This window comes from Hippocampus bargibanti, linkage group LG09, assembly GCF_051943395.1.
Source record: "Hippocampus bargibanti isolate YZ-2025 linkage group LG09, ASM5194339v1, whole genome shotgun sequence".
NCBI lineage: Eukaryota > Metazoa > Chordata > Actinopteri > Syngnathiformes > Syngnathidae > Hippocampus > Hippocampus bargibanti.
Window position 1 is genome coordinate 24,468,418 of NC_142742.1, and position 20,322 is coordinate 24,488,739.

Below are 20,322 nucleotides of genomic sequence, written 5' to 3' on the forward strand. Positions count from 1 at the left end.
ACAGCAAATAGCTAGCTACCTAGATAGCCAGCTAGTTAGTTAGATAGCTGATAGACAGCAATAAGATGGCAAGCTAAATATCCAGCTAGATAGCCAGCTAAGCGCCATAAAAAACTCTCAAGGTCACTTTACAATCACAGGGTAAGTTTTTCTGTGGGTGAGCAGCGGCAGCCTCACGTGCCAGTGTTCACTCAACCTGGAAGTAACTCAAATAGATAGAAAGCTAGCTAGCTAGCAAATTGATAGCCAACAGATAGCTAGTCAGCTACATAGCTAATAGATAGCGACCTAGATAGCTAGCTATCTAGCAAGCCAGATAGTTAATATATAGCAAATAGCTAGCAAATGATAATAATAATAATTATAATAATAACAATAACAATATATGATATGTCATTGTGTGCCCTGCGATTGGGTGGCAACCAATTCAGGGTGTCCCCCACCTCGTGGCCGAAGACAGCTGAGATAGGCTCCAGCACCCCCCGCGACCCAAGTGAGGAATAAGCGGTAAGGAAAATGGATGGATGGATGACAGACAAAACACGGTTTGCTGCTACGCCGTCGTCATCACAAATAGATAGAAAGCTAGCTAGCAAACCAATAGATAGCTAATGGCTAGCCAGCAAGATAGCTGTCTCATTGATGATCTGTTCTGTAAACCTGACGTGTTTGATCTTTTTACGTTCACTCCATCTTTCGATATTTTCGGGAAAGAGCTAGTTCACCGTCGATGAAAAATCGAAGGCGAAATTCCTGACTATTTTATGCCGTGAACGCACCACAGCAGAGATCGCTGGGTCCTCGCATGTTTGCTGTTAGCTGTTAGCAAAACATTCGCCGTTTTCACTTTTCACGGACTCGTTTAATCGTTAATCGAGCGTGACACTCAATGCAACAGATCGAATGTGGTTATTATACTAAAAGGAACTCGGGACGAGATCGATTGTTGACGTTCTTGGGCTCATCTGTTGAAACTCACGTGGGTTGTAAAATACCCGCCGACGTTTGGTTGGTTTTCAATAATAATTCATCGCACATGTTCTAAGAGCATATTAAAGTGCATTTAAAATAGCTTTCAAATGATGTATAGATTATTGTTCTATGACAAATAATAAGGAAATAATTTATTTTTTTAATTTTCGAAATATGGGGATTTTCTGCCTTCAATGACAGTTAAAACAATGAAAATCCGTGACCGAGTTCTTTATTACAGTGTGAACTATTTGCTCCTTATTTACTGTCTGTTAGCTATCTAGCTAGCGATTCGCTATCTATTGTAAGAAAAATACCAGAAAAAAGCAAGGTTGAAAAGAGGCATGTCCGTATGATTTTTTTTTTAATTCACAATTAAACGTTTCTTCCTTTGCTCCCAATCCAACAAGATTGCCGGAGTATACAAAACTGATTGAAAAATTGGAGTATTAGCTTAGCTATCTATTCACTCGGTATTCGCTAGCTATTGGCTATCCATTCGCTAGCTATTCGCTAGCTGTTAACTATCTATTCACTGGCTAGCTTACTATCTATTAGAGTTACTTTCGGGTTGAGTGAACGCTGGCGCGTGTGGAGAAAACAAGAAAAGATTCAAAATATAAATGAGCAAATATCAACGATCGAATGCAGGCAGATTTTCGTCAAAATCCAAAATGGCTGTCACTGAATACTAGGAAAGAAAATTGCGAGCTCTAGAAATATAGATGCTAATGCTTCTTTTTGCTTGAAACCTGGAAGTTATGGAGAAAACTATATATTCTACTGCTTCTATGAGTTATAAAAATACAACTTACTCACCTTTATAAACTGTAGTGTTAGCAAAAAGAGCGTAAACTTCAATTCATTTTTTCGGCGTTTCTCGTTGTATTGGGAAATTGGAGGGAAATGTGTCATACGTCATCATAAGCCACCAAATAAATACCACCAAAACCATGATGTACTTCACAAATATGCAATAATAATAATAATAAGTTTAATTTATAAGCGCCTTTCAAAACTCTCAAGGTCACTTTCCAGTCACGTGATAAGGTTTTTTTCTGCGGGTGAGCAGCGGCAGCCACACGCGCTAGCGTTCACTCAACCCGGAATAACTCAAATGGATAGAAAGCTAGCCAGCTAGCTAATAGCTATCTAACAGATATCTAGCTAACCAGAGAGCTAACAGATATCGAATAGATAGCCAGCCAGATACATATAACATAACATATAGCAAATAGATAGTAAATAGATAACACGTTTGGTAGCCAGCTAGATAGCCAACCATATAGCTAATAGCAAGTAGATAGCTAGAAAGCTAGCCGGCTAGTTAATAGCTGTCTAACAGATATCTAGCTAACAGAAAGCTAACAAATAGCCAGCCGGCCAGATACCTAACAGACAGCAAATAGTTAACTAGCTAGGTAGCCATCTAGGTAGCCAGCTAGATAGCCAGCCAGATAGCTAATAATAATAAAATTATAAGGTAAGGTATATAATAAAATTTCATTTCTGAGCGCCTTTAAAAAATCTCAAGGTCACTTTACAGTCACAGGATCAGTTTTTCTGTGGGTGAGCAGCGGCAGCCACACCCGGAAGTAACTCAAATAGAGAGAGCAATGATATACGACTGCGAGTACAGAGTGCGCTCGCTTCACTGGCGGTGGAATGGCGCTCACTGTAGCGTTAGCGTACCTTCCAACAAAGAAAGAGCAAAACCTCACTTCCGCTTCACTGTCTTCAGGTGACGTTCCAGTTCATGTGAGGGCTTGGACCAATCAGCGTTGAGCATGATCACCTTTGTCCTGATGGTCAACCGGCAGGGTCAGACCCGACTCTCCAAGTACTACCAGTCCATCAACAAAAGTCGCAGGACGGCACTGGAGGCCAACATCGTCCACGCCTGCCTGAGCCGTAGCAGAGACCAGGTGACCTCGCATCATTTCCTGCCCAGTCAGCAGATGCCAAATCACCGCTTAATTAAAATCGCTGGCCTAACAACCATATTTCCAAGAGGATAAAGAATATGTGCCTGAAATTATAATTATTATCATTTGCTAGCTATTTGTTATCTATTAGCTATCTGGCTTGCTAGTTAGCTATCTAGGTCACTATCTATTAGCTATGTAGCTATCTAGCTAGGTATCTGTTGGCTATCAATTTACTAGCTAGATAGCTTTCTTTCTATTTGACTTACTTCCGGGTTGAGTGAACGCTGGCGCGTGTGGCTGCCGCTGCTCACCCGCAGAAAAAGCTATCCTGTGACTGTAAAGTTTTGAAAGGCGCTGATAAGTGAAATGTTTTATTATTATTATTATGTTTTATATTGTCTCCCTATGGGTGTTGGATTGGATTGGATGGACCTTGATTCGTCTCACAGTGGAGAAATTTACATTTCACAGCAGCAAAGCTATGAAAGGAAGAGGAAAGGAAAGAAAGAAGTAGAAAAACAAAATACAGGAGCTGCTGGAAAGGCAGCCACTCTTGTGGCACCATTTTAAAGTAAAAAAACAAAAACAAATAAACAACATGACAACACAAAGACACATGCAGCACTTGCTGTACCCTCTTTGTGACATGAAGCAGTTCTAGATGAAAGAGGAGAGGATCAAAGCATCCTTTTCAGCAGTGGATCAGGGACGTCACGGTGGAATGTGCACGTCTACGACAAGCTATTGCTGCACCATTTCTGTTTAATGCTAACAAGAATTGTTGATTAGCCTTTAGCTAAGCGGATATTCCCGAGAAAATTGTGTGTGTGTGTGTGTGTGTGTGTGATAAAGATACTGTACCTGAATGTGTGTGTCAAAGTGTGTTGTTTTTGCTTTTGGTGTCACTCCCAGCTTAGGTTTTGTTCCAATTCGCAACCGAAAAAGGCAACGGTTTGTCTGGAAGAGCCGCAGTCTAGCCTTGGTGGCGGTTGTTGGCATCTCGGATGCTAACGAGAAGAGGAATTGGCAATCAGCTGGATTATCATCACAATAACAATACATTTCATTTCTAAGCGCCTTTCAAAACTCTCAAGGTTCACTCAACCCAGAAGTAAGTCAAATAGATAGAAAGCTAGCTATCTAGCTAACAGATAGCTAACAGATAATAATACTAATAATAAATTTGATTTCTAAGCACCTTTCAAAACTCTCAAGGTCACTTTACAGTCACGGGAAATGTTTTTCTGCGGGTGGGCAGCGGCAGCCACACACGCCAGCGTTCATTCAACCCGGAAGTAACTCAAACAGATAGAAAGCGAGCCAGCTAGCTAATAGCTATCTAGCTAGATAGCCATATAGCTAATAATCATCATCACCATAATATAGCTGTTTAGCTAGCAACTGTATCTATTAGCTAGCTATTAGCTATCTATTCGCTAGGTATTTAGCTATCTATTCATTAGGTATTAGCTATCTATTCGCTAGGTATTTAGCTATTTAATCACAATTAGCTCTCTATTCACTAGCTTTTAGCTATCTATTCGCTAGCTATTAGCTATCTATTTGAGTTACTTCCGGGTTGAGTGAAAACTGGCGCGTCTGGCTGCCGCTGCTCACCCACAGAAAAACTTGACTGTAAAATGAACTTGAGAGTTTTGAAAGGCGCTTATAAATGAAATGTATTATTATTATTATTATTATTATTATATTATCTGGGTGGCTATCTATTAGTTAGCCAATGCTAGCAGCTAGCTACTAGGCCACTATATCCCCAGATAGCCAATAGCTAGCCAGCCAGACATCTTACAGTCAGCTAGACAGCTAATGGCTAGCTATCTAGCTAATGGATAGCGTATAAATAGCTAATAGATAGCCAGAGAGCCAACAGCTAGCTGTCTAGCTGACTGTAAGCTTTCTGGTTGGCTCTGCTGTTGGATATCCTAGCTAGGTTTCTATCTATTTGAGTTGCTTCCAGGTTTAGTGAACGCTGGGAAAAACTTTTCCTGTGACTGAAAAGTGACCTTGAGAGTTGTGTGTCTTCGCCAGTGTTCCTTTGTGGAGTTTCAAGAAGTGAAAGTGATTTTCCGCCAATACGCCGCCCTCTACGTCGCCGTGGGCGTGACCGAGGACGAGGTGCCAAGCTCGCCGTCCACTTGTCCGTCGTGTAACGTGCACGTGTCCGTCAAGCTGATCATTTTCCGTCCGTCCGTCCCTGCAGAATGAGTTGTCCATCTACGAGCTGGTCCAGAACTTTGTGGAGGTTCTTGACAAATACTTCAGCCGTGTGGTGAGTTGCTCAAGGGGACATTTTAATAATAATAATAATAATAATAATAATAATAATAATAATTGGATTGGATTTGCCTTTATTAGTCTTGCAGTGGAGAAATTTAATAATAATAATAATAATAATAATAATACAAAAAACTTGCCCTGTGACTGTAAAGTAACCTTCAGAGTTTTGAAAGGCACTAATAGATAACTAATAAATGGCTATCTAGCTAGCTAGTTGTGTTAAGTTAATTGTCTCCTTATTATCTGTTACAAATCAGATAGATAGATAGATAGATAGATGTGTTATGTTCATTCTGTCTCATTTTCTGTTACAAATCAGCTAGATGGCTATATAGCTAATAGATAGCTAGATACATAGATAGCTAATAGATAGCTAGCTAGTTGTGTTGAGTTCATTCTGTCCCCTTATAATCTGTTTCAAATCAGCTAGATAACTCTATAGCTAATAGATAGATAGCTAGCTTGTGTTAAGTTTATTCTGTCTCATCTGTTACAAATCAGCTATATAGCTATATAGCTAATAGATAGATAGCTAGATAGATAGCTAGCTAGTTGTGTTGAGTTCATTCTGTCTCATTATCTGTTACAAATCAGCTAGGTAGCTATATAGCTAATAGATAGCTAGCTAGATAGCGAGTTGTGTTAAGCACATTCTGTCTCATATGTTACAAATCAGCTAGATAGCTAATAGATAGCTAGCTAGTTGTGTTGAGTTCATTCTGTCTCATGATCTGTCACAAATCAGCTAGGTAGCTATATAGCTAACAGATAACTAGCTGGATAGCTAGCTAGCCAGTATTTGGCAGGTATGCATGTACACAACAGAAAATCGATTTGGGTCTTTTCAGTTCATGCTGAGTCTGGGGGTGTCCCTTTAGTTCACCACAAGCTAGTCAACTATTTCAAAATACCTGCGAGGAAAATTGCTCTTTTGATAATAATAATAATAATAATAATAATAATACATTTAATTTCGAAGCGCCTTTCAAAACTCTCAAGGTCAGTTTGCAGTCACAGGATATGTTTTTTTTTTTGTGGGTGAGCAGCAGCAGCCGCACGCGCCAGCGTTCACTTAACCCGGAAGTAACTCAAATAGAAAGCTCGCTAGCTGGCCAATTGTTAGCCAACAGATACCTAGCTAGATAGCCACTTATCTAGATAGCCACCCAGTGAGATAGTGAATAGCTAGGTAGTTAATAGATAGCTCCTCTCAAGGTCAATAGATAGCTACTCTCAAGGTCACTTTACTGTGAGCAGCGGCAGCCACACGCGCTAGCGTTCACCTAACTCGGAAGTAACACAGATAGAAAGCTAGCTAGCTAATAGATGATAGCTAATAATAAGAATAATACATTGTATTTCTAATAACCTTTCAAAAATCTCTAGGACATAGCTAATAGCTAACTAGCCAGATAGCCATATAGCTAATAAATAGATAAATAGATGTCAATAGATAAATAGACACAGATAGAAAGCTAGCTAGCTAGCTAATAGAAGAGAGCTAATAATAAGAATAATACATTGTATTTATAATTGCATTTCAAAAACGCTCTAGGACATAGCTAGCCAGCTAAATAGCTAATAGCTAGCTAGCTTGATAGCGAGATAGATAGACAGCTGAATAATAATCCATTTCATTTGCAAATTTCCCCATTGTGGGACGAATAAAGGTTTTCTGATTCTGATTTCTAAGCGCCTTTCAAAACTCTCAAGGTCACTTCACAGTCACAGGATCAGTTTTTCTGTGGGTGAACAACGGCAGCCACACGCGCCAGCGTTCACTCAACCCGGAAGCTAGTTAGCTAATAGTTAGTTAATATCTAGCAATCCAGATAGATAGATACACAGATGGTGAATAGTTAGTTAGCTAGATAACCAGCTAATTAGTCAGATAGCTAATAGACAGCAAATAAATAGCTAGTCAGATAGCTAATAGACAGTAAATAGATAGCTAGCTAGATAGCCAGCTAGATAGCTAGCTAGATAGCCAGTTAGATAGCTAATAGAGAGCAAGTAGATAGCTAGCTAGATACCAGCTAGATAGTTAGATAGCGAATAGACAGCAAATAGATAGCTAGCTAGATAGCCAGCTAGTTAGTTACATAGCTAATAGACAACAAATAGATAGTTAGCTAGATAGCCAGCTAGTTAGTCAGATAGCTAATAGACAGCAAATAAATAGCTAGATAGTCAGATAGCTAATAGACAGTAAATAGATAGCAGGCTAGATAGCCAGTTAGTTAGATAGGTAATAGAGAGCAAATAGATAGCTAGCTAGATACCAGCTAGATAGTTAGATAGCGAATAGACAGCAAATAGATAGCTAGCTAGATAGCCAGCTAGTTAGTTGGATAGCTAATAGACAACAAATAGCTAGCTAGCTAGATAGCCAGCTAGTTAGTCAGATAGCTAATAGACAGCAAATAGATAGCTAGCTAGATAGCCAGCTAGTTAGTCAGATAGCTAATAGACAGCATATAGATAGATAGCTAGATAGCCAGCTAGTTAGTTGGATTGCTAATAGACAGCAAATAGATAGCTAGCAAGATAGCCAGCTAGTTAGATAGCTAATAGACAACAAATAGATAGCTAGCTAGATAGCCAGCTAATTAGTCAGATAGCTAATAGACAGCATATAGATAGCTAGCGAGATAGCTAGATAAATAAAATGAAGTGAAGACTTTTGGCATTTTACCCAAAGGTGCCAACTGTACTTTTACACAGATTTTTTTTTACATTCCCTCGCAGAGTGAACTGGATGTATCCTTTGGTTACGGGCTAGCGAGATATTTAATAGATAGCTAGCTAGCTAATAGATAGATAGCTAGATAGCCAGCTAGCCAGGTAGATAGCTAATAGACAGCAAATGGATAGCCAGCTAGATAGCAAGCTAGGTAACCAGCCAGATAGCCAGCTAGTAGATAGCAAATAGATAGCCGGCTATATAGCAAGCTAGGTAACCAGCCAGATAGCTAGCTAATAGACAGCAAATAGATAGCCAGCTAGGTAGCAAGCTTGGTAACCAGCCAGATAGCTAGCTAATAGCCAACAAACAGATAGCCATCTAGGTAGCAAGCTAGGTAACCAGCCAGATAGCCAGCTAGTAGATAGCAAATAGATAGCCAGCTATGTAGCAGCTAGGTAACCAGCCAGATAGCCAGCCAGATAGCTAGCTAATAGACAACAAACAGGTAGCAAGCTAGGTAGCCAGCCAGATAGCCAGCTAGTAGATAGCAAATAGATAGCCAACTAGGTAGCAAGCTAGGTAACCAGCCAGATAGCCAGCTAGTAAATAGCAAATAGATAGCCAGCTATATAGCAAGCTAGGTAACCAGTCAGATAGCTAGCTAATAGACAACAACCAGATAGCCATCTAGGTAGCAAGCTAGGTAACCAGCCAGATAGCCAGCTAGTATATAGCAAATAGATAGCCAGCTATGTAGCAGCTAGGTAACCAGCCAGATAGATAGCTAATAGACAGCAAATAGATAGCCAGCTATGTAGCAAGCTTGGTAACCAGCCAGATAGCTAGCTAATAGACAACAAACAGATAACCATCTAGGTAGCAAGCTACGTAACCAGCCAGATAGCCAGCTAGTAGATAGCAAATAGATAGCCGGCTATATAGCAAGCTAGGTAACCAGCCAGATAGCTAGCTAATAGACAGCAAATAGATAGCCAGCTAGGTAGCAAGCTTGGTAACCAGCCAGATAGCTAGCTAATAGACAACAAACAGATAGCCATCTAGGTAGCAAGCTAGGTAACCAGCCAGATAGCCAGCTAGTAGATAGCAAATAGATAGCCAGCTATGTAGCAGCTAGGTAACCAGCCATATAGCTAGCTAATAGACAGCAAATGGATAGCCAGCTAGGTAGCAAGATTGGTAACCAGCCAGATAGCTAGCTAATAGACAACAAACAGGTAGCAAGCTAGGTAGCCAGCCAGATAGCCAGCTAGTAGATAGCAAATAGATAGCCAACTAGGTAGCAAGCTAGGTAACCAGCCAGATAGCCAGCTAGTAAATAGCAAATAGATAGCCAGCTATATAGCAAGCTAGGTAACCAGCCAGATAGCTAGCTAATAGACAACAAACAGATAGCCATCTAGGTAGCAAGCTAGGTAACCAGCCAGATAGCCAGCTAGTATATAGCAAATAGATAGCCAGCTATTTAGCAGCTAGGTAACCAGCCAGATAGCCAGCTAGTAGATAGCAAATAGATAGCCAGCTATGTAGCAGCTAGGTAACCAGCCATATAGCTAGCTAATAGACAGCAAATGGATAGCCAGCTAGGTAGCAAGATTGGTAACCAGCCAGATAGCTAGCTAATAGACAACAAACAGGTAGCAAGCTAGGTAGCCAGCCAGATAGCCAGCTAGTAGATAGCAAATAGATAGCCAACTAGGTAGCAAGCTAGGTAACCAGCCAGATAGCCAGCTAGTAAATACAGCAAATAGATAGCCAGCTAGGTAGCAAGCTTGGTAACCAGCCAGATAGCTAGCTAATAGACAACAAACAGATAGCCATCTTGGTAGCAAGCTAGGTAACCAGCCAGATAGCCAGCTAGTGGATAGCAAATAGATAGCCATCTATGTAGCAGCTAGGTAACCAGCCAGATAGCTAGCTAATAGACAGCAAATAGATAGCCAGCTAGGTAGCAAGCTAGGTAACCAGCCAGATAGCTAGCTAATAGACAACAGATAGCCATCTAGGTAACCAGCCAGATAGCCAGCTAGTATATAGCAAATAGATAGCCAGCTATGTAGCAGCTAGGTAACCAGCCAGATAGCTAGCTAATAGACAGCAAATAGATAGCCAGCTATGTAGCAAGCTTGGTAACCAGCCAGATAGCTAGCTAATAGACAACAAACAGATAGCCATCTAGGTAGCAAGCTACGTAACCAGCCAGATAGCCAGCTAGTAGATAGCAAATAGATAGCCAGCTATTTATTAGTAACCACTCAGATAGCTAGCTAATAATAAATAGAAAAGATGTTTTCAAAGTTCAGGTGTTCCTTAATTTGCTGACGTGGCAGATTATGTTCAACCTGGACCGCGTTCACATTATTCTGGACGAGATGATCCAGAACGGGCGAATTGTGGAGACCAACAAGAGCAACATCCTGGCCCCGCTCAACGCCCTGGACAAGATGGCCGACGGCTCATGCTAAAAGGGACATCGCGCCAATTTGGGCTTTCATCACAGACGATCAACAATAATAAGAATCCACAGGATAAGTTTTTCAGCGGGTGAGCAGCGGCAGCCACATATAGCCAGATAGGTAGCCAGCCAGATAGCTAGCTAATAGACAGCAAAAAGATAGCCGGCTAGGTAGCCAGCCAGATAGCTAATAGTCAGCAAATAGATAGCCAGAAGGTAGCAAGCTAGGTAGCCAGCCAATAGGTATCACTGTATATAACTGGAAAGTAAATAAAAATAAAACCCCAAACATTTTGTTACTTTGCAAACATTTTAATGACCCCCCCCCCCCCTTGAGCAAACACATTTTTGAAAATATCCATTTGGCTCCAACTGCAACTAGAGTTAAATAAATGTTTATAATATACAAAGAAAATACAGGTTTTGTAGGTTTTTTTTTGCACACAAAAAGGACAAACGAGCGACCAGTTTTTGCGTCTCTTCAAAGAACCATCAAGCACGTAATGAAATGCTAAAAAAAACCAAAACGGGTGAGGGGAGGCGGCTCCGTTTGGAGGCGGGGCGAAAGGGGGCGGGGCATCCGTTGAGGTGGAGGAAAGGGGGCGGGGCATCCGTTGAGGTGGAGAAAAGGGGGCGGGGCATCAGTTGAGGTGGAAGCCCTTCTCCATGGTGGCGGCCAGCAGACGTTCCCTCATGATGTCCTCGGACGAGTACTCGGGAAGCTTCAGGTAGTGGACGCAAGTGTTGACCGACGGGTAGCTGGAGTCGGTGGCGTCCACCTGCGGGCGACGGGCGACTTTGACTTGCCGCCCGATTAGTGGGCGGGGCCCGTTGCCCACTTACCTTCCGGACGATGGTGAGGCGGGGGTGCAGGTTGGCCAGGCCACCGGGGGGCAGCGTGGAGCAGCCGGTGGTGAACTGCAGGAAGGCTTTCCGCTCGTCCGACGACATCCCGCACAGGACGCGCGCAAAGCGCAGGAAGCCTGCGCTGTAGGCAGGGAAAAGAAGCCACACAGAAAGGAAAAGTTGCCAGCCGTCCAACGACAATGACAAAAAAAAGGGGCGGGAACCTGTCTCGGGTGTAGCCCAGTTTTGGCTCGGTGTAGTTGATGATGTCATCAGAAGTCCACGAAGGCGATTGGTTGCCGCACAGGATCAGCTGAACTTCTTTGTGGCTGAACGAGCTCAACTTGTCCATTGGGAAAACGCTGTTGAAGCCCTCTGGGAATCGAACCCGAGCATCGAGTCAATCGTCAGCTGGCTAAGTCAACTGGCTAACCTCGTAGCTCAGTAACCAAGAACCAACAAAATACATTTAATTTCTAAGCTCTTGAGGACACTTTACAGTCACTGGATTTTTTTTTTTGTGTGGGTGAGCAGCGGCAGCCATTTGCACCAGCATTTACTCAACCCGAAAGTAACTCAAATAGATAGAACGCTAGCTATCTAGATAGCCAATAGATTGCTAATAGATAGACAGCTAGCTAGGTAGCCATATAACTAATATATAGCCAGCTAGGTAGCTAGCGAGCCAGGCAGATAGCAAATAGATAGCCAGCTAGGTAGCTAGCTAGATAGCCAGCTGGGGAGTAATCATAATCATCATAATAACCATAACCATAATAATAATCATCCATTTGATTTGTAAGCGCCTTTCAAAACTCTCAAGGACACTTTACAGTCACAGGATTTTTTTTGTGTGCGGGTGAGCAGCGGCAGCCATTCGCGCCAGCGTTCACTCTACCCGGAAGTAACACAGCAGCAAAGTTATGAAAGGACAACAGTGATACCTCGGTTTTCGACCCTAATCTGTTCCAGAAATCTGTTTGAAAACAGATTTGTTCAAGAACCGAAACATAACTTTCCATTATAATCAATGTAAAAAATATTAATCTGTCTAAAAAATAATGTTTTAAAAGCACTTTTAAACTATTCTACAGCATGAACTGGATAAACATGTAATAAGATCATCTAACTACTACAAAAACAAACTATAATGTTTTATTCTTTAATGGACCGTGCGAGTCGAGTCGTGGAACCCGATTGTGTGTGTGTGTGTGTGTGTGTGTGTGTGTACCTCTGAAGGCCTCCATTTGCTTCTGGATTCCGGTGTGCATGCAAAAGTCAAACATTAACTCCACGTAGTCCTCAGCGTTCTCCATGGTGACCATCTACGCGCAGGAAGGGGAGGAACTTGGTGACGTGACAGTGGGTTACCGTGGAAACAAGGAAGTCACGCCCACGTTTACCTCGTCGTCTCCGTTGGGTTTGAGGTCCACGGCGGAGAAACCGTGAACTTTGGAGGAAGGACAGAATTGGAAGTTCAACCTGCGTGGACAGAGACATGCTAGTGAGTGAGGGGGGGGTCTCACGCAATGGAAGAGGCTATTGGCGAGGACGGGGGGGGGGATTCTATGCCTGGCACCGCAACACGCTAGCTAGCAGGCCGGAAACGCGTACAACAATTTTGGCCGGCCAGCCAGCATCTCACACTTGCACAGCAATCGACCGCGTGACGGCACCAGCGTGCGAGTCATTTAGCCCGAGTCGCTATTCAACATTTTGAAGGGATTTCGACATACAACCGTTTCAACTTAAGGCTGTTTGTTCGGAACGGAAGTCAGCCGCAAGTCGGATGTTACCTGTATCGTGTGGAATTGGAGTGACAATGACAAAAACCCTGGCACTGGATCGGTGTCTGGCAGTCAATGAGTTACGGCGACATTTCAAAGGCGGATGTGACGAATAAGAAAGTTTGTGGGTTACCCGAGGTCTTCGATGCTGAGCGGGGGTCCGGACCCCAAGGGATTCCGGAGCATCAGGTCCTGCAGTCGCGTGTTCTTTTCGTCCTCGGACAGAACTTTACTGGTCAGGATCTGGCGCCTTTTCACCGCCAGGTCCTTGACCTCCTTCAGGAAGCCGGCCCTGCGATTGGTTGACAAGTTGGCGTCGGAATCACCTTGAAGGCGGGCGGTGGGCGGGGGGGTCACCTGTGAGGGTTGACCAGCTGGAAGTCGTCCCAGGTGAGGATGCCGTGGTACCAGGCGGGCGGTTTGGGCTTGGGCGGGTCCATGATGAACTCCGACTTGGAGTCGTCGTCAAAGCTGCCCACGGAGAAGGTCTCCTGGCTCTCTTCGGTGGACGCCTCAGAGCGGACGTCGGACGACGGCGGCGGCGGCGGGCGATCGGGGTCGCCGCGGTACAGCAGCTTGCTCATGTTGGACTTGATGTCGCCCATGCAGAGCAGCTTGAAGAACGGTCGCGAGATGGGCAAGTCCACCAGCCGGTTGTCCTGGATGCACTTGGCCAAGAAGACGCCCAGGAAGCCGAACAGCTTGCTGATGCGCTCCAGCTCCTCGCCGTCCTGCGGGAACGGCGCCGGGAACAGGCCGCACGAACGCTGCACGTAGTAGCCCGGCGCTTTCGCGCCGCCGCCCAGGTCCACCTGAAGACGGGTCGCGGGGGATCTTCAGCCCGACGGCGCGGAAATCGCAACGTGAAGCGCGAGTGCGGCGGTGGCGGCGGCGACCTGTCGGGACTCGTCGTCGGGGAAGTCGTCGTCGCACAACCAGATTCCTAAAGAGGTGGTCTGGAACTCCGCCGCCACCAAGGCGTAAAACTCCAGGGTGGGTCCCAGACCTGTGCCCTCCTCACCCTGGAACTCCACCTGGATGGAAAGTGGGCGTCATTCACGGGCGTCGGTCACGGGCGTCAGTCAGGGGCGTCGTTCGGGGCCGCCGGTCAGGGGGGGTCGTTCAGGGGAGTCATTCACGGGCGTCATTCACGGGCGGGTGTCATTCCGGGCGGGCGACATTCACGGGTGGGTGTCATTCACGGGAGTCAATCAGGGGAGTCATTCACCGGCGACATTCACGGACGGGCGTCATGCTCGCTCACCTCCAGCACGGACTTCCTGTCCGAGTGGATCTGCATGACGGTCTGGGCCCACTCCATCATGGCGTCCCCTCGGGGGACCTTGACGCGTTCGTGCTTGAGGCGACCCACCCGGAAATCGCCCGGGTCGTCCCTGCGCACGGAGCCGGAGGCCCGCGAGCGCTCCATGGTGGCCTCGCGGCGGTTCTGCAGCCACACGATGGCCCTGGGCGGCACACGGACGCAAGACGTTGCGCCACTTTGGCCCCTCCCACTTGCGACGGCGTCGCCCGCCCGCCGTCGCCCGCTCACCTGGAGGCCCCGAAGGCGGTGCAGGTGAAGAAGAGCTGTCGGGTCTCGAAGGGGATGAGGAACGGACACTTGGAGGTCAGGCGCTCGCACCAGTCGGGCAGCGCGCCGCTAGCTAGCGCCAAAGGCTCCTCGATCTGCTGGAGGATCTTGGTGGTGATCTTCTTGCTGGTGAACTCCGCCGGCGAGGCGTTGAACTGCGGCTCGTCGGCGTCTGCGCAGGCAAAGTTGGTGAAGTCGACGGGCCGCCTTGGCGCTTACGCTAGCTAACTTTCTAGCGATTTGAGTTATTGCGGCTTGAGTGAACGCTGGTTCGTGTTGCTATCTAGCTATGTTAGTAGTAGTAGTTATGTAGCTGATCACCTATGAGTTATCTATTAGCTAGCTAGCTAACTTTCTATCGATTTGAGCTATTCCGGGTTGAGTGAATGCTGGCTCATGTTGCCATCTATTAGCTATCTAGATTAGCTATCTAGATAGCTAGCTAGCTAACTCTATTTATTTGAGTTATTCCGGCTTGAGTGAACGCTGGCTCGTGTTGCTATCTATTAGCGATCTAGCCATCTATCTATTAGCTATCTAGATAGCTAGCTATTAGTTATCTATTAGCTAGCTAGCTAACTTTCTATCGATTTGAGTTATTCCGGGTTGAGTGAATGCTGGCTCATGTTACTATCTATTAGCTATCTAGCTATTAGTTATCTATTAGCTCGCTAGCTAGCTTTCTATCTATTTGAGTTATTCCGGGTTGAGTAAATGCTGGCTCATGTTGCTATCTATTACCTATCTAGCTAGCTACCTATTAGTTATCAGTTAGGTAGCTTGCTAGCTTTCTATCTATATGAGTTATTCCGGGTTGAGTAAATGCTGGCTCATGATGCTATCTATTAGCTATCTAGCTAGCTAGCTATCTATTAGTTATCTATTAGTTAGCTAGCTAACTTTCTATTTATTTGAGTTATTCCGGGTTGAGTGAATGATGGCTCGTGTTGTTATCGGAGCTAGCTATCTATCCATTTGCTACCTATTAGCTATCTAGGTAGCTAGCTATTAGTTAGCTATTAGCTAGCTAGCTAGCTTTCTATCTATTTGAGTTATTCCGGGTTGAGTGAATGATGGCTTGTGTTATCTATTTGCTATCTATTAGCTATCTAGGTAGCTAGCTATTAGTTATCTATTAGCTAGCTAGCTAGCTTTCTATCTATTTGTGTTATTCCGGGTTGAGTGAATGCTGGCTCATGTTGCTATCTAGCTAGCTATCTATCTATTAGCTATCTAGGGGTTGAGTGAATGGTGGCTTGTGTTATCTATTTGCTATCTATTAGCTATCTAGGTAGCTAGCTATTAGTTATCTATTAGCTAGCTAGCTAGCTTCCTATCTATGAGTTACTCCGGGTTGAGTGAACGCTGAGGCATGTGGCTGCCGCTGCTCACCAACGGAAAAACGTATCCGGTGATTATTACCTTCTTGCAGGGCACGCGCGTTGTAGGCGGCCTCTCCGCCGATGATGTAGAGAATGCGCAGCAGCTGCAGGACGTCCTCCACGCCGCAGGCGTTGTGGGCGCTGCCCGCCTTGGCCTGCGCCGCTTCCCTGCCGCAGGCCAGGATGTCGCCGCCGCGCTCGCTCGGCGAAGCGCAGGGACTCAGGCTGCCGCTGCGGCCAACGTCGGCGTGCTCGCACACGTCCTGGAAGTGGGCGAGAGGCACCCTGTTAAGAGCCGCGCTAACTTTCGTGACCACCATTTTGGAATCTTTTTGTCAGCTTTTATTTTGAAAAATTCGTCAGCGTCAATGGGTGCTACAGCTGCGTGTTTGCTTTCAACATTTAGCTTGTAGTAGACGTGCGCATTCCACCATGACATCCCTGATCCACTGATGAAAAGGATGCTTTGATCCTCTCCTCTTTAATCTACAACTGCTTCATGTCACAAAGAGGGTACAGCAAGTGCTGAAGAATGAATGTGTCTTTGTGTTGTCATATTAGTTTTTTTTTGGTTGTTGTTTTGACCTCAAGAGTGGCTACCTTTACAGCAGCTCCTGTGTTTTGTTTTTCTACTTCTTTCTTTCCTTTCATCACTTTGCTGCTGTGAAGTGTGATTTTATCCACTGTGAGACGAATAAAGGTACATCCAAATCAATCGGCGGCGATGGCCACTCCGATTTTTCATGCACTTTGTATTTGCTGCAAGGTACGGTTCAACCAGCTGCGGAGCGTCAGGGCCTTCTCTGCTGGCCTCAAAATATCTGAATCACAGACGGATGTTCATGAGATTTTGTCGACCAATTCTTTTTGTCCCAAATTCCAAATGGTCTTGTCAACTTCCTGTGCTGCTTCCACATTTGTGTTTTCACATTGAAGCATTAAAGGACAACCGACAGTTTCCTAAGTGACATCAGAAAAACGTTTTATAGCATCTAAAATAGCCAAAACGCGCAGGCTGATATTTTGAGTCAAATGAAAAACACCAATAAAAATGACTTCAAGTGTCCGAAAACTATTTCAAAATTATCTGAGAAAGTTTCATTTTCAGAAGGTCCCACCCCCCGGTTCGTGACGTCACGCCAAGACGTCTTGCCTTGCTCGAGAATCAAAACAATGGCATCAGTTTTTTTTTTTTTACGAAAAAGCAGACGTGTCTGGTTGAGATCCATGCAAATCGGACTGTTAGCCTCATGTAGCATTACATTCTGAGCAGACGTTTTAGTATCGTTGAATAAAGATAAACAAAGCAGTCGTGTTTGATGAGGCACTTCCTCGTGTAGCGTCCGTTGTTAGCAGAAAGATTAGTATTGTTCAATAAAGATTAAAAAAAGCAATTGTCGTCCGGACTTAGAACGGATTAATTTTTTTTACATTGATTATAATGGAAAGTTTACCAATTTACCAATCGAGGTATTAAGTAAGTGTCTTGGAGAGGTGGCGCTGGTGTTCCTGACTGGGTCATTCAACAAGATCTTAGATGGTCAACAGATGCCTGAAGAATGGAGATGAAGTGTACTTGTGCCCATTTTGAAGAACAAAGGAGATGTGCAGAGTTGTACTAATAAAGTTGATGAGCCATCCAATGAAACTCTGGGAAAGAGTAGTTGAAGCAAGACTAAGAGCAGAAGTGAACATTTGTCAGCAGCAGTATGGCTTCATGTCAAAAAAAAAAAGAGTGCGACAGATGCAGTGTTTGCTTGAAGAATGCTGATAGAGAAGTACAGAGAAGGTCAGAAGGAATTGCATTGTGTCTTTGTAGATCTGGAGAAAGCGTACGACAGGGTGACAGAGAAGAGCTGTGGCATTGCATGAGGAAGTCTGGAGTGACGGAAAAGTATGTTAGAGCGGTGCAAGACATGTATCACGACTGTAAGACAGTTGTGAGGTGTGCTGATCTGTAGCGAGAACGGGGAACAGGTGGCGGAGAAACTAGAGCTGTGGAGATATGCCCCAGAAAGGAGGGGAATGAAGATCAGTCGCAGCAAGACGGAATAGATGTGTGTGAATGAGAGGGATCCAAGTGCAAGAGTGATGCTACAGGGAGAAGAGATAAAGAAGGTGGAGGATTTGAAGTACTTGGGCTCAACTGTGGAAAAGAGGTGAAGAAGCGTGTCCAGGCAGGCTGGAGCGGCTGGAGAAAAATGTCAGGTGTGATGTGTGATAGGAGGCTTTCAGCTAGGATGAAAGGAAAAGTGTATAAAACCGTGGTAAGAGCAGCCATGATGTTTGGACTGGAGACGGTGCCACTGAAGAAAAGACAGGAAGCAGAGCTGAAGATGTTGAGGTTTTCTTTGGCAGTGACCAGGTTGGATGGGATCAGGAATGAGGACATTAGAGGGACAACTCATATTCGAGGCTTTGGAGAGAAAGTCAGACTGAGATGGTTTGGACCAGATGTCCAGAGGAGAGAGACCCACTATATGGGGAGAAGGTAGCAGAGCCTTGAACTGCCAGGCAGGAGACCGAGAGGAAGACCCAAGAGGAGGTTTATGGATGTGGTCAAGGAGGACTTCTCTCACACATAGATGGTGTGAGAGAAGAAGATGCACAAAACCGGGATAGATTGAGGACATTGATTCGCTGTGGCGACCCCTCAAGGGAAAAGCCGAAAGGAAAACAAGAAGAAGATTATCATGGAAAGTCCTGTTTCAGTTTTTGAACAAATCGGTTTTCGAACAGGTTTCTGCAACGAATTATGGTCGAAAACCGAGGTATCACTGTAGTTGTCTTGGTGCAACACACGATTCACCATCACGTTATTCATGTCGTTTTCCTTCTAATTTCAGCATCAACACGAAGTTTTCAGACCAAACAAAGTACCCAAAATGCATTGTGTGTCGCTTTCTCGGTCAGGGGCGTTCCCTCCGTGACGTTACGTCAGGCATCGTCATCAACTCGAAAACAAGACTTCCCGAATATTCAGCGCGAGTCTTAAAATGTAAAATATATGCAGTGGAATCTTTGTAAAATACGCTCAGTAGAAGAAGAAGAAGTCATTACGTCGGTTGTCCTTTAATAATAATAATAATAATAATAATAATAATAATGATAATATAATAATGATAATAATAATACATTTGATTTCTAAGCGCCTTTCAAAACTTCATAGATAGAAAGCTAGCTAGCTAATAGATCGCCAATAGATAGCCAGTTAGACAACCAGCTATATAACTAATAGATAGCAAGCCAGATAGCTAGCTAGGCGGACTAATAATAAATAATAATAATAATCCATTTCATTTCTAAGCGCAAGATAGCCAGCTAGATTAAAAAAAAAATTCAAGAAATATTCACACTAAATAAAGATGTGTGTCTCGTGAGCCAATCACATTTCAGACATTATTTGTTTGTTAGCAGGGTCCAAAATTGACCTGGACGCCTTCACCGTCAGTTCTGCAGGCCCTCGAGCCTCAAATAAGTGTCGTTTGAACCAATCCGATTTGGAGTTGGTGAGACCGAGGCCTTCTGACAGGCCTTTTTTTCCTGGCTAACGCTACCCTCTAGTGGACTTGTAGAAAACCACACCACACATTTGTTAATAATAATAATACTCCATTTCATTTCTAAGTGCCTTTCAAAACTCTCAAGGTCGCTTTACAGTCACAGACTAAGTTTTCCTACGGGCGAGCAGCGGCGGCTACAAGCGCCAGCGTTCACTCAACCCGGAAGTAACTCCAATAGATTGAAAGCTAGCTATCTAGCTAATACCTAGCTAGCTAGATAACTATATAGATTTTAGATAAACAGCAGTTTGGGGACACGGTTCAAAAGCCAATCGAGAATTGTCCTCTTATGATTGACACGGGTGAGAGCGATTGGTTGAGAGGCTGGTAGGATCGTATTCACGTCAACCAGGCGCTTTAGTTTTGGGGAATGGGGGCGTCTGTCTGTTTCTCTGTCCGTCTGTCTTTCAATGTGTGACCCGGTTACCATCTTGTCCCGTTCTTTGTCCTTGTCCGCGTCCTTCAGCTCTCTGTACATGATCCTGTGGTGGCGGGGGAAAAAAAACAGTCAGCAGAAATAATAATAATAATATAGCCAGCTAATAGCAGCCAGCTAGATAATAGCTAATAATATAGCTCATAATAGCTCATTTCTAGCTAGCTATTAGATAGCCAGCTAGAAAGTCAACCAGCCAGCAAGATAGCTAATAGATTGCAAATAGAGAGCAAGGAGGCTAGCCAGATTGCCAGCTAATTATTTTACAGTAAACACATTGGAGTGAAAAAAAGTGTTAAAAAATAGCCAGCTAGATAACCAGCCAACCAACTAGATAGCGAATAGATAGCAAATAGAAAGCTA

The 20,322-nt window shown here is 44.3% G+C and overlaps 2 protein-coding genes across 8 annotated transcripts in view; one reads left to right on the forward strand and one right to left on the reverse strand.

Annotated features, from left to right (window-relative positions):
* The first annotated feature begins 754 nt into the window (after positions 1 to 754).
* ap4s1 (adaptor related protein complex 4 subunit sigma 1) lies at positions 755 to 10,501 on the forward strand. Of its 6 annotated transcripts, none has more exons than XR_016115911.1 (6): positions 755 to 979; positions 2,714 to 2,897; positions 4,947 to 5,033; positions 5,119 to 5,187; positions 7,920 to 9,598; positions 9,906 to 10,361. XR_016115911.1 is itself a non-coding variant. In XM_089003599.1 (6 exons), the coding sequence occupies exons 2-6, from the start codon at positions 2,760 to 2,762 to the stop codon at positions 10,362 to 10,364; spliced, it is 465 nt and encodes a 154-aa protein (XP_088859725.1). In that variant the 5' UTR covers positions 755 to 1,008; positions 2,714 to 2,759; the 3' UTR covers positions 10,365 to 10,501. The 6 variants fall into 6 exon arrangements, 4 of the variants coding, with proteins under 4 accessions (XP_088859725.1, XP_088859724.1, XP_088859726.1 ...); XR_016115912.1 differs by lacking the exon at positions 9,906 to 10,361 and having other exon boundaries at positions 7,920 to 9,314; positions 9,376 to 9,859; XM_089003599.1 differs by having other exon boundaries at positions 755 to 1,008; positions 7,920 to 7,955; positions 10,230 to 10,501.
* A 191-nt stretch (positions 10,502 to 10,692) lies between these two features.
* The window catches only part of hectd1 (HECT domain containing 1), a 34,442-nt gene continuing 24,812 nt past the window's right edge, over positions 10,693 to 20,322 (reverse strand). Inside the window, exons 31-42 of one of the 2 annotated variants that reach the window (XM_089003589.1) lie at positions 19,951 to 20,005; positions 16,001 to 16,223; positions 14,540 to 14,750; positions 14,252 to 14,453; positions 13,884 to 14,021; positions 13,345 to 13,799; positions 13,121 to 13,279; positions 12,604 to 12,682; positions 12,432 to 12,525; positions 11,425 to 11,575; positions 11,198 to 11,342; positions 10,693 to 11,133 (exon numbers count right to left, since the gene is read on the reverse strand). In XM_089003589.1, coding sequence (XP_088859715.1) covers positions 10,996 to 11,133; positions 11,198 to 11,342; positions 11,425 to 11,575; positions 12,432 to 12,525; positions 12,604 to 12,682; positions 13,121 to 13,279; positions 13,345 to 13,799; positions 13,884 to 14,021; positions 14,252 to 14,453; positions 14,540 to 14,750; positions 16,001 to 16,223; positions 19,951 to 20,005 — 2,050 coding nt within the window. In that variant the 3' untranslated portion in view covers positions 10,693 to 10,995. The remainder of the gene's footprint in view (positions 11,134 to 11,197; positions 11,343 to 11,424; positions 11,576 to 12,431; positions 12,526 to 12,603; positions 12,683 to 13,120; positions 13,280 to 13,344; positions 13,800 to 13,883; positions 14,022 to 14,251; positions 14,454 to 14,539; positions 14,751 to 16,000; positions 16,224 to 19,950; positions 20,006 to 20,322) is intronic. The other variant, XM_089003590.1, reaches the window with a different exon arrangement.